General features: G+C 45.3%; 1 protein-coding gene across 2 annotated transcripts in view; it reads right to left on the reverse strand.

Moving 5' to 3' along the window:
• Positions 1-573: 573 nt before the first annotated feature.
• CD82 (CD82 molecule) overlaps positions 574-14,069 on the reverse strand; it is a 41,470-nt gene continuing 27,974 nt past the window's right edge. For both annotated transcript variants that reach the window (XM_064452293.1, XM_064452294.1), the window contains 6 exons: positions 12,386-12,510; positions 11,135-11,209; positions 4,457-4,564; positions 2,000-2,191; positions 1,629-1,712; positions 574-1,116 (listed from right to left, as the gene is read on the reverse strand). In XM_064452293.1, coding sequence (XP_064308363.1) covers positions 1,039-1,116; positions 1,629-1,712; positions 2,000-2,191; positions 4,457-4,564; positions 11,135-11,209; positions 12,386-12,510 — 662 coding nt within the window. In that variant the 3' untranslated portion in view covers positions 574-1,038. The remainder of the gene's footprint in view (positions 1,117-1,628; positions 1,713-1,999; positions 2,192-4,456; positions 4,565-11,134; positions 11,210-12,385; positions 12,511-14,069) is intronic.

Consider the following 14,069-nt stretch of genomic DNA (forward strand, 5'->3'; position numbering starts at 1 on the left):
AGCATCAGCAATCCAGTCAGATCCCTCCACATTCATAATTAAAAACCACAGCTGTTCATAAAGGGGACGGGGAAGAATCAAGTTAATCATAAGCTCTATAAAAGTTGGCAACCGAAGAATGCAACCAGCAGAGCCAGCCTGGGGCTGAGTCCATACTATGAAGCAGTCTCTGAAGTACCTCCAAGCTGACAGGAGCCAGAAAAGCTGGTTCTAGAAGAGGACAAGGTGAAGAGGCAAGTGGGAGAAACACATAAGTGTCAAGTCCAGAACCCAAGAGACCCATTCCAGAAGCAGCTGAGCACCACCACCACAGTCTGCCAGGCCACACTAGGAATAGGTAGGCTTGGATCCCTCCCCGTGGCTTCTCATCATGCTCAAAGGGAAGAGCTTCACCGAAGGCAAGGCAAAGCTGACTCCAGAAGCAGGAGAAGCTAGTATGAGGGTAGTGCTTGATATTTCAGATGAGAGCCTAGGCTGGAAGATGCATAGTAGGAGCCAGATCACGTTAACTGCAACGGAGGAGAAGGCCTGTAAAGCACAACTAGTTACCACCACAAGTCAGTAAAGTAGGTGAAGCTACCAAAGCACTAAAATCTCAACAGCAATCCTGACTCACAAGACAGAGATGGGACTTCTGGGAGGGGTGGGGAGAAAGATACGTGGAAGGAGAACGAGGGGCAAGAGGGGTTATTGTATATTAGGCCCAGTGGGTTGCAAAATGGAGATGAATAGTATTGTTTAACATGGAGCAGGCAGCAAAAGCATTGTCCCCTCAGGTTAGTCGGTGTCTCATGCGATACAAGACAGTTAAGTTCTGCTTCTTGAAGTAGAAGTAATCCAGAGGCAGGATGTAGGTGGCCCAAGGACCCTATTGCCAGAAGATCAGGCTGTATTGCAGCTCTAACAGTTCTTAGCAGAGTGGTATCAGAAATGGGATGTCACAGGAATAATGGTCAACGGTTGGACAGTCTGGGTGTGAGGCAGGAATGTTCTGTTTGCTCTTTTTTCTGTGGTGCCGTAGCTCCGGACTCAGCCAACTCAAGACTTGGGCACTTTGGTGTAGTCTTCGCTGTGTATGTTCTTGCAGAGTGAAATGGACAGTATCATTCCCAGCAGCTGGAATAAGTAATGAAGAATGGGAACACAATCAGAAACCAGACAGATAAGGTGGGAAGAAAGGGTGGTACAGGGGAGAATACAGTGGTCTCCTTTTAATGCCACCACACAGGTGAACAAAGCTGGTCCCCAATGCAAGGAAAATGCACTAATTAGGATGAAAAAAATATCTTCCTGCAAAAAGATGTGCCTTCATCTGGCATCTACATTACAGGCTTTTTAAAGCAAAAAGTGGGATCTCACTAGTGGGATGTTGCTTGTCTCATTCCTCTTGGTTATGCGCATACAGTGAATTGCCAAGTGTCAGACACAGCAGCAGGAACCACAAGTAGATAAGGCTTTATTCAATTTTTAATTCAGCCAATGAAAGCAGCAGTTCAAAGCTCCAGGTAGACACAACCAAGAGCTACAACTGAACTCTGCCATTAAACCAGGTGTCTATTACTTGAAAAAAATAGAATTACCTTTAAAAGAGTCTGCACGGTAAGACAGTATAGGTTCATATCACTTACCTCTATAACAGCCACACCGGTGCAGACCCCAAGAATGACACCGAGGTTGTCCTTCAACCACTTCTCTACTCCATCCATGCATCCCTATGGAGAAAACATTGTCACAATGGAAAGAAGCATGAATCTAAGTATCTCAGGACTGAAAATCCATAACACATCTCCTTGTGCATGCAGAGATTATCCCAGTTACATGCTATACCAAGTTTCACAGTAGCTGCATAGTAGGTAGGATCCCTGTCCTACCTTGCCCACGTTTCCACAGATACTTCAAGCAATACTGACATGAAAAAAGTGCTCAGAATAATTCCTAGAGGAACAAAGACAATGCAACTTCAGTGGAAGCTTCACAGGGTACAGACATACCCACTCACCTGCTTATGAACAGGCCAGTCAGCATCTGTTGCAGTGCTGTTGATAGGGACATCCAGATTACAGAAACGGCTATCTGCCTGAAAGCCCTTGGAGCTATTGAAGCAGGAGCAGGGATATACAGTCACACTTTCGTTGATAATAATCTTATTTTTTTCCCAGTCCTTTGCTCCAGTCCAGCCACAGCAGGCAATCTAATAAGCAGAGAGACATCATCATGGTCTTACACTTTGCATTGCTAACATACTGCATGTTAAAACAAACAGGCAGTGGAAGTAGAACTACACAGGAGGTCTCCACGTAACAACAGCCAGGCCATACAGTTTGCATGAATTAATTACATTAGAACATCACCCTAGTTACCAGAAGATAACTTATCCATAAGGCCATGCAGAAGACAGAGGCGTTATTTCCTACCAAATAATCACTCTACAAACAAAGGGCCACTTCTAGCAGACTTTGAGCATAGTAGGCTGGATTATGCACAGGCCATCCATAAAGTTCTAGCACACCAGTCATGCTAGACTATGAATCCTTCACAAGCCTTACTGCATGAAGCCTAGATACTCAAATTTCAGCAGGCCATGCAGCTTTACATCAATTTTACAGAGCATAATTTTGATTAGTTTTTGCAGACTAAATACTAGCAAACCTCATCTTATCTCCAGGTGACGATGCTAAACAGAAGTGAAAGTGCAAAACAGATGTTGCTGGTGGGTCAGCTGGAAGAGGACAGTTGTCCAGTGTGACACATTTGCGAGACACTTTCAGTCCGTCCAATTCATCATCATATGATGATGGTGAAGGAGATGCAAGGGATGCAAGATATTAATGCATTGACAAGACATCCTGTGTATTTAAAGATATACTATGTAGAATGACTATATGGTCTTCCACTGGTGATGCCATTTCCTTAGGTTTAAATGCTAAGACTTTATTTTTCTTTGAGAAGCACACTTTTTTTTTAATTGGCACGAAGCAGGGACTTTTCATTTTCTGATTCCCAACTGCAAGGTACCACTGATCTTAGCTGTGGCCCCGGGGGACACCAGCAGCCACCGCATGATGGCGTCAACATGCTGCTGAGCCCCAGTGATTCACCACGAGTTTGCACCTGCCTGGCTGCAGTTGGGACTGGCTGGAAGATGGGATGAGAAAAGTTTTCCATTCGAAGAAACATTTACATTCCTATACAGCCACGTGATACAACTGCAGTTGCTGGAGGGGAAACCACATCAGAAAGTCCAGCAAAGACTAAGATCTTATCGTAAGCCTGAATCCCAGTGCTTGCATGGTGGTATAGAGCAGAAGGGCTCTCAAACTGAGGTGGAACTTTAGGGAAAATCCCCCCTGCTCAGAAAGGAAATGTAATGTTTCAGTCTGACATAACATATGTGAGAGCAGGGGTTAACAGTTGAACACCCACACCACGATGAGCATTTGGTTTCTAAACAAGTGTTGAAGATCCAGCCTCTAGAACTACCTCTGCCTCACAGAAGTTTGGACTTCAACTTCAAGACTGGTCTATAGAACACCCACCCCCTTTCAAATATTCTAGTGTATGAGAGGAATTAGACTCCTAGCACTTGACTTCACCTCTACAAAACCTTCTTATTCTGTTCTTACATAAAAGAAAGGCTCAGGCAGGATCCTCTCTCCACAGTAGACTCAGCCTTCTTGAGTCCACTAGCAAGGAGATGCAACTACAGTGATAAAACCTAAATAAATCATTCTCCCTCCAAGGAGGGGAAATACTGCTGGTCACTGTTTTGCAGACCTAAGAACAGACAGAAGAAAAATGCTATTACTTGTATTTACTACACACCAGTCCCATGCCGGGCATGTATTTAACCACAGCAGCCAGCCCACCCTCAAGCTTATGGTTTGGTAGTAAACAGCTATCATGACTCCAGGGTGCCTGAACACTGACCTAGTTGCTCAAGTACTGACCCTGATGTTAAACAGAAACCATATGCAGTTGGATGGCTCCCAAGAACGTTGACACTTGTAGAAGAGCCATCACAATAAGCAACATGCCCCAAGTAGTAAGGTGGAGCGTGCTGCTGACTTGCCGGGCAACAAGCTAGAGACTTTACCTGCTAAAATACTATGCACTGTGGCTTTCACACATGCTAGTATTCTGGAGGCCCTGTAGACAAAGGGAAGTGTTGGGGTGCCATTTGATAGGCCAAATACATTAGGCTATGCAGCCAATACTAGCTAGTCTTAACAGCCAGCATGCAGGAATGGTTCAGGGTCTCACCTAGTAACAGCAAGCAAGACAGTTTTCTAGTATGCAGGCACCAAACCTCACAGGCAACTTTGCAGATCAGCCAGATCAATGTGCTACAGTATTGCCTCTTACAATCCCCATTTCCCTGTCCTCAGCCTAGTTTTATAGGCCATTTACTGCAGTGACAAATAGCACCATCTGCCTCTTGCTGCCATCCATGACTCACCTGTGTTTGCACATAGTCCCATGCATCTTCTAAGTTCCTCCCATCATCATCCAAGGTGCCGTAATTTTCAATCACACTTCCAACTATGTGGGACAACTCTCCTCTCAGCTGCCAAGGAAAAAAGGCAGGAAAGTTAGATTAGTTAATTCCTTGCAGGCTCTTCTTTGGGGCTTAGGGTACATAAACCCCCTCCCTATCAACTGTGTTAGTCCTGCTGTGGGTCCACTTTCCCCACAGCGGAGAAAAAACAGGGACTTGGTGTCATGAGTGTGAAAACATTTTGCTTTGCTCTAGCCCCTGTGAATGAAAAAAAAGTGAAATGTGCAGTAGCTTCTGCTTAGACCTTCTCTAAAGGATCTAAAGGAAACAGTAATAGGTGCTTGGGCTACCACACTCCCACAATACAGCTATTTTTAAGTTACAGCAAAAAGACAGATAGAACCATGACTAAAATAATTGGAAAATGAGCATTTAATTAGCATACAAAGCAATGCTTAAAGGAAAAAAGCAACCAGACAGTGACAAATCCCCCAGACTGAACTTCAAATACCTTACTCTACAGTCTTGTCTATGCTTTTGAGAAGAGGCAATAAATATGACTAACAGGATGAAACACAGAATAGGTTTACCAAGATGAAGTCCCACTATGATGATCAGGTGGCATTTCTCCACCCTAGTTTTCAGTCTTGCATAGCCTGTTCCTGCATTAGAGGAAAGTTGTCCTAGAGAAAATGAGTTCATTCTAGGTCCCCGTTTCCTCATTCAATTTCTTAAGCTTATTTAGGAGATGGGAGACTGCTACTCGGGTTCCTCAGAAGGTGAGGCTTGGAATAAATTCCTTTGCCTATTGAGTACAGCATTATACTTGTTACAGTGTTGATGGGAAGCACATTTAATACCCAGGGAAGTTCAGACATCAGATCAAGCAGATCTGATCAGAACAGAAAGGGAGATAAATTTAACTCACAAGAAACCAAAGTTGTGGAGTCCTGGGCAAATAAGTGTTATAATGTATGGAGGGCAGCTGGAGATCTACCACAGAAAAACTTGGGATGCTCGGTGGCCATGAAACACAAACAAAAACCCCTATAGGCTCCAGTGGTCCAGAGTCAGAGAACAGAAGCAATCTTAGAAAAGATGGTTAGAAAATCTTAGAAAAATCCCAACAAGAGAGACAGGAAGATAGTAAAACAATTGTACAACGCACAAACTATATCTCTTCAGAAGTGTTATATGCAGCTTCAGTCACTCCAAAAAAAAAAAAAGCTAAGTGCAAGAAGTAACAGGTACAGATGAGGAGTTATATATAGCCTCAGTCTTGAGGGGAAGACAAGACAGCAGCTTTGCTCTGCAATGTAACAGCTGAAGCACCAGTACTTCCCAGCAAGTCCTTGCCCAGGCACATAGAAGGGCTATAAACCTGATGAGCAATGGAAACAGAACTGGGTATGGTAAGACACAGGCTGAACAACTGCTGCCTGCTCCTAACGAGATAGAGGTGAAAGGTATGTGCAAGCTAAAGGACAACACTGCCTGAAGTACTCAAAGGTAACATATTCCTAACCTTGCACTGCAAGCAAGACTGTGGTCCAGAATCTCAGTCACTGCAGTTCATCTCCACCACTCAGGGAAGGTATGAGTCACTCTGCTCCTGTATGCAGCTGGGTTTTCCGACATACAGCTAGTGGAAACTTCCCTTTTTCACAAGGCCTCTCCACAGACTCCTACAACTGCTGCTTCAATATTAAGACAGGAAGTACTACAACTACCTAAACTGCTTGTTAACAGTCTTACCACAAAGCTTAGGTGTATCAAATCATCCCTTCACCCTCATTCATTATCGAGAGATATTTATAACACCTTTCAGTTTGATGAGGGGTGCAAGCTACCACCCAGTAGACTCACCTTCTTCCTCCAACCTCATTCTGAAGCTCTTCTCAGCCAGCCTGTAGACGAGGACACCTATTATTGCTAGGGACAGACCCAGATCACAAGAGGTTGGAGAGAAGCATCATTAGACTGCTTGAGGGATGGTATAGTTACATCAGCCTGAACACTAGGATGCTCCCATCCCGTGTCTCACCTTTTTGTCTGTGGTGCTACAGCATATTTCAGATCAGTGGGAACAGTTCTTCCCTTTCCTTCTACTGCTAAATGTTACAAATGACCATGATAAACCCAGGGACACCCAACAAGAGGATGCAGTGCCTACTGTTAGAGAGAAGCTTCTCTACATCAGCAGCTCTTCCTGGAAAAACTGCAGCTCAGCAAACTGGGATCAGCTATGTCAGGCCAGACAGATGAGAGGTGCATGACCTTTCTTCTCACCATGTCTAGCTCTTCCCCTTTTAATTACTCAATTTCCCCTTTTCCTTCCCTTCCAATCAAGGCAAGCTGACCTGGTTCTCACTAATGAGATTGGCCTTGGCTACTGCCATAAGCCTATCAGTTACTGAACCTCTGAGTTCCACCCTCACCCCTCCCACACACTGCTGCTCCACATGCAGAGGGAGGGAGGGAAGGAGAGCTGGGTTTGCTGTCCTACCCTAGGCCCATCTGACCACTTAGCTATCAGGCCAGAGAGAACCTAGGGTTACTTCTGCAAGAATCCCAAGCAGTGCCTCTGTTCTCCATCCTAGGACCCCACCACAAGCAGACACAGGGCCTGAACTAGATGTCCCCAGTCACAGCTGCATAGGGAAGCTGTGTATCTGCTCTTCTACTCTCACACAAGAACAGGCAAGAAGCCTTACAAACAGCTCTGGTTTCAAACTGAGGCATTTAATTTAAAGAAAAACTCAGGCATTCTTAGGTGTTTCAGAAAATAATTGGAGAAAGGGCAAATATTATGGAAACAATAGCACAGTTCTAGAGAGCACACACACACTCAGAGGCAGCTTGTTCACAAGTTTAGCTGGCAAGGCAGCCCAAAGAGGAAACACAGGCACCTGCAGCTGAGCACCCTTCCGCACCCAGCAGAAAGTGGGTGATGAAAGAGCAACAAGCTAGAAAGGCATATTGAACGCTTAGACAGGCTTTCAAAATCCTCACCATCTTCACCCATTTAAGACCTGTCAGGACACAGTACTGTGTGGAGCATGATTGCTCTAAGAAATCACTACCTTTGCTTTCTGGGCTCCTGCTGCTTCCCAGCTCTAGCTAGCCTGGTGTCAGAAGGTACAACCCCATCAGCCCATAACAAGGACATTTAAAGCCTAGGCACCTGTCATGGTTTAACCCCAGCCAGTGACTAAGCCCTACAAAGCCACTCACTCACTCCCCCTGGTGGGATGGGGGAGAGAATTGGAAGGGTAGAAGTGAGAAAACTCGTGGGTTGAGATAGAGACAGATTGATAGGTAAAGCAAGAGCCACACACGCAGGCAAATCAAGACAAGGAATTCATTCACTCCTTCCCATCAACAGGCAGGTGTTCAGCCATCTCCAGGAAAGCACAGCTCCATCACATGTAATAGTTACTTGGGAAGTCAAATGCCATCCCTCTGAACATCCCCCCTTTCTTTCTTCCCCCAGCTTTATGTGCTGAGTATGACACCATATGGTGTGGGATATCCCTTGGGTCTGCTGGGGTCAGCTGTCCCAGCTGTGTCCCCCTCACAGATTCTTGTGCATCCCCAGCCCACTCACTGGTGGGCTGGGGTGAGAAGCAGAAAAGGTCCTACCTCTCTCTATGCAAGCACGGCTCAGCAATAACTAAAACATCTCTGTATTACCAACACTGTTTTTGGCACAAATCCAAAACATAGCCTCGTACAAGCTACTACGGAAAAAAATTAACTTTAGCCCAGTCAAAACCAGCACAGCACCAAAGCTGGACCACTGTCAGAAAGCAGCAGGGCTGCCAGTCTCCCCTTCACACAGGCTTACTAAGAGGGAGCTAGGGAAAAGCTGAACACCATAGGCAAGAGCGTAGGTCTTTTGATTCCAGTCTCTGAATGAATCATCAAGGCTTCTTCCATTGTCAGACACCGTGAGTCATCTATCCTGTACCCCCTATCCAAGACTCAAGCTAGATCCTTCCCCCAGCATTCACTAGCATCTAGCCTGCACAGGAAAATAGACTCAAAAAACCAGAAGGGGCTCTCACTGCCCGCCGCCCCCCCCCGCCCCCGCCAAGGCATTTCAGATTCTTAAACTAAGGCATAGTCCACAGCCCCAGGCAAGTTGCTGCTTGCAATCACACAGGCCTGTTTGCTGCAAACAATAGCTAGCAAGTAGGGCAATTCCCAAAAGACCATGCTCTCCTTCCCTCAAGGCATTTAGGGCCAAGCTGCAGAGAACTATGTGAACTAGGCCAAGAGAGACCTTGCCCAGGCTCTCACATGTTTACGGGCTCGTGATCCACTAGATGTAGGTGAGTAGCAACATTCAGCTCACAAAGCAGAATGCCCTTTGCACAGCATTTGTAACATTACTATTTTGTTGTCCCACAAAAAAACCCACACCACTACCCAGTTTCAGTCACCAACTCATGCAGGGAAATGGATGTTGCATCAATATTCTCCAGTAGAACCAGGCAATTCCTGTCTGAAGGGGCATTTCTCTAGCAATGCCAATGGGGAAGGCAAAGCAGCAGCCTTCCTGTCAGAGACTCAGTCTTTTACAGTTACGCTAACTCTATTTCAGCATACTTTCATATGTCAGGGGTGGGGAAGGATTTGACACTGCAAAGGAACAGATATCCCAACAACAACAAAAAAATAAAGTGAATCTGTTCAGTAGCTACTAATCAAGAAAAGGGCAGGTAGAGAGGAGTACAACAATAATCCTGTCTACTCTCCTGCAGTGCAGAAATAAATACTTCATGTACAAGAAGTGGAGGAATGAGTGTCACCTTGCTGCATTCTGGACCCAAGATCCTTTCCTCCACTCTTGTTATTCCTTGTTTTATATTTAACCAAGTTCCTGAACTCAGAAAGAAACAAACACATAATAGACATCTATGGACTGGATCTCGAGCAGTTTTCAGTTTGCTTTACTTGTGTTCAGAGCTGCCCTGGGATGACGTACATGAAGTGAAGCAGAGCGACATGCATAACATCACTGAAGCGCAGCCACAAACCAGTGCGTGGGAGGTTTCAACCAAGACCTTTCTGAAACAGTTTTTCTTAGTGCTCTAGGCAGGTACTTCAGAGGATCCTTGAAATAGAAGGGCTCTAGAAGAGCTCTTCCGTAAATTTTGTTCACTGAGGACTGTACAGGAGCATCTGTTCAAAGCCCACCTTCCCCTGATCTCAGCCACATCAGCTCCAAGGGCTGTGCAGAATAACCCCCAGAACTCTTATTCTGTCCCTGGTCTGACTGAGATTCAAACAAAGAGCTACAGCTCAAAAGCTGGAGTTTTCTAGAGTAGAGTGACAGCTGGAGGAGAAATACCAACGGAAGTATGGAGTTTCATGGTTCAAAAAGTCACATTTCCCCACTGCAGGGGAATGCCTATCTCCACACCTCCTCTGCATTAGTCAAAGCTTGCGAATTAGCAGCTTGTTTAAAGCTGTAACTTTACCTACCAGCTAGCCAATATTTCAGTTTCTCCTTCAGCTCCAGCCAACGCAGAGAGCAAGACACATTCACACCACATTAGGCAAGGAACCCAGCCAACAGCTGCTAACAGTCACCACAGTCACTTGTACAAAGCTCGTATCAGCTACACTGGAGGCAGGCACCTTCCTACCACCCGCAAACTTCACCACCAAGCCCCATCCATAACTTCCTCAACCACCTGTTTTCTGTAACCATCTAGCAGGAGGGTTGGGTTAAGAGGAGCAAGCACAGCCATGCAGTGGTATAGATATACAGTTATGTGGCAAGGGAGAGGGCTACCTACAACTGGCACCAGAAACTTGCATACCAGGACAGAAGCCAGCAGGGACCCCACAATTATAACTTGCTCCCACCATGTGAACGTGGTTCTGAGTTTGGCTGTCAAAGAGCTGGAGACCTGACCGGTCACTGCCTGGGCCAGGGAACCTATAGCCAGGATAGGCTGTTGCAATGCACTTAAGTAGGTCAAAAGTTATTCTCTTTACACTGCCAAGCCTATTGAGTTCTAGAAGCACACACTGTGAAACTGCATTCCTGACAAAGATCCACTTCAAAATGCTACACCACTTGACTTTAAGCTCAGACTGTAGTACAGGAACAGTCAGATACTTGGGTTTGCTCTTGGGGAAAGAGGAGACAGCTCTTCCAATGGGAGTTTTAGATACAGATGCAGAAGAGCTGAAAGAATGGAACAAGATGACACAGTGAGGGAGGCCAGTCAGAAAAGCAGTCACTCCAGCTGGTAACCCCTAAAGGCACCAGTGATGGTAACATGGTAGTAATCACTGCTATTACATGCCCAAATAATAGTCCACAGCAGAATCAAGAGGCGTGGTGAAAAGCCTTTCAGGAATTTCTTCTTACTGTTTCCACCACCCAAAATTAAGCCAGCATACCAAACGGAGCTTCATAATGCTTGAAAAAGTAGCACTACCAAGGCTGGCAGATAGAGAAGCAGCCAACTGTAGAGCAAAGCTGCTGAGCTGGGGTAGAGGAAATAAGAATCTAGTTATGCCTGCTAACTGTATAGCCCAGTTTGGAAGAAAGAATTTCCAGGTGTCTCCTGTTCCCCCAAACCAAGGCCAAGGAAAACACAGGCAGTAAGAAACACTTACTGTTTCTTTCTGGAAGTAGATGACCAGTCCAGCAGCAACCTGAGTTATGAGGATTACCATCAAGCACGTGAAGTACTAGAAACAAAAGAGAATAGATGACCGCTATCAGCCTTTAGAAAGGTCTTTATATAATAGCACAAGTTTTAGTAAGATTTCATATACAGGAGAATCCATAACACTGAGCCAACATCTTTGCCTGCAGGCAAGCTCTGCTATCTACAATGGTCTCCCCAGTAAAAGGCTTAAGTACAAGTATCTACATCAGACACTTCTCCCAACAGGCCAACAGGAAGACTTCAGGAGGGAGAGGGTTTACAGGCACCCTCTGCTGTGTCATTCCAGCTGGGACTCCCTCTCCCACCCCCAGCTCCATTCCCAGCCCTCTCTGACCTCAAGCAGTTGGACTCTGACTACCCCAAACCTCCAGGGCAAGAAAAGTAAATTTTACAAACATATTACTATTATTTTTAAAGTAAATTATCTTTTTTAAAAAAATTCCATTTAATTTGTTTGAGGGTCTAAGTTTAAGACTCGCCAGCAAACTGCTTTTAAGGAAAGTTTGACATCTGAGGTTACTTATAAACAGTGGCAGCTACTACCATTACATTAGGAGATGTTCCTAATGCCAGGACATGTTGGCCATACTTGGTTTCCTAAACTGTGTGCTCCGAATAAGCAGGATTCAAGTAGCAGGCTGAGGTGTGTGCACCTAGTGCCATCTCACTCATCACAGCCAGAAAATTTCCTATAGATGAACTGTTTGAAGAGAAGTCCTGACATACAGGACATTCCTAGTCAAGTCTCTCTCAACTCTTACACTTTCCACAGAAGATGAACTTTACAACCCAGAAGGACAATATCACTCTTCTCTCTCACTGCCCTTGGTACCTGTCCTTGCATCACTGAGAGCCCAATGCCGCCTGGGAAGTCAGGGTCGGCATGATGAGATGCAAAGTCACCTAGGACATCTCTCCCCAGCTGGCAGTCCTCAACCCACTGTTTGCAGAAAGTGTCAGTGACATCCCCTCTCATTTTGCAGAGTTACTAGCTCATCATCAGTAATGTCTGAGGAACTGCTGCTGCAGCCTGTTGACTATGGGAGAATTTACTGTGTGCAAATTAAGAATTGGATCTAAGTTGACCAAGCAGAAGTACTGCTCCTGGGAGACCTGACCCCAGCTACAGTCCAACAGATATTTTGCAGGAGAGGTATTAAAGGGTGGATCTAAAATATAGCATGAATTGTCTCACCAGACCCAAGAGACATCGGATTTCATTGACTACTCCAAGACAGCCCAGGAACCCCATCAGAATGGTGAGAGCCCCAACACTGATGAGGATGTATGCACCAGTCTTCAGGGAGGGAGATGACATCTCTGTAGGGGCCAGAAGAGGGAACAAAATTAGCACTGACAAAGAACACATATACTATCACCATTTAGAGATTTGCCTCCATATCTGTTTATAACAGTCTGTTGTCGCCTACAAAGAGACCGCACAGAGGCATGTTGAATATGGGGACAGAAGGCTGCTGCTGGGTGTCTTCTGATGAAGGAAAACTCTCAAAGCCAACCTGCAGGTCTCCATTATCTCAGAGCCAGGAAGACTCAAGGTCACTCCAAACAAATTAACCTTGTTTGGAGAAAGTTAGCTGCTTACTGGATTTAACTCCCTCATGAATGCACTCTTGAGTGAGAGTAAGATAAAGTATGTTTTACCCCACAACAATTGCCCATTTGCTTCAATTCCCTTCGCTATCTTCAGGGAATCTTTTTTTCAAGTCCTAAAACCCAATTTTGGTTTGGCTTTTCACTTTAATGCACTATTCCTTGGTTCCAGCCATTCTGATTTTACTTATCCACTTACAGTCAACAGTGGGACACACAAACTCCATGGACTGAAACGCGATGCAAGAGCTACAGCTAGTGCTGAGCATAGATGATGTGACAGGTTACTTGCCAAGTCAGTGTTGAATGGCTTCTGGCCAGGAACTCAATGCAGGCTGTTGCAGCACCTTTGTAGGACCCCCTGAAAATAGATGCTATTCCAGGACCAAACAGATATCATGCCTAAACTCGCTACTTTTACATATCCTCATAGCTATCCCCTGCTGGAATGACTCTGGTCTTGAAGGATCAACAGCTTTTTCAACTAAGTTTAGGTAGTATTATTTCAGATATGCTGGTGCTATCAGTCCTCTCCCCATAACATTTAATACTGTGAGCAACAGAAGAAACAAGCTTTTACATTTGGGTTGGTCACAGGACTATTTCCTGCAGAATAGGATTGTAGGGAGCAAGCATTACAGCACAAATGTTAAAGAGACACTCTGTATAGAAATAGTAACCAGAACTCATTTATCTTTAAGAGACATTCTTAAACGTGCAAGCTGCACAGTGTAGGGGAATTCTGATGTCCACTGATTAATGGCAATAATGTTCCTAGAGCTCAGCATTTAATTTCCTGGACAGAAGTCCCAGGAGGCAAGCTTCCTCTGAGCTCCTCCTGAAATAGGTTAAGAGAAAGAAGCCAAATCCAGACTAATACTCTCCCCCCCCAACACATACCTCCCCCCACTTCTCATACTTGGTGCAAGTCACCAGCTTCCAAACTTTTTCCCTAGAACATGCCAAATGGAGGAAAAAGATCAGTTATCAAAAAATGAACAAGACCTGTTTGCTACACAGACACTTCAGCCTTGATCCATTTCCAGGCCAGACTCTCCATGGCTGGACATCAGAATCCCAGGTTGGACGGGACCTCAGGGATCATCTAGTCCAACATTACACCACAAAACCCAGGATCCTGCTCCACCTTCCTCACTAGTCCTGAGACTTTTGCTATGCAGGTTAGGTGTTGACACTGCAAAGCATTTACTGAAGTAGCAGCCTTACAGGAGCAGCCTTCACAAGGCTACACTATTCCCTCCCTACAA

This window comes from Phalacrocorax carbo, chromosome 5 (genome assembly GCF_963921805.1).
Source record: "Phalacrocorax carbo chromosome 5, bPhaCar2.1, whole genome shotgun sequence".
Classification (NCBI taxonomy): Eukaryota; Metazoa; Chordata; class Aves; order Suliformes; family Phalacrocoracidae; genus Phalacrocorax; species Phalacrocorax carbo.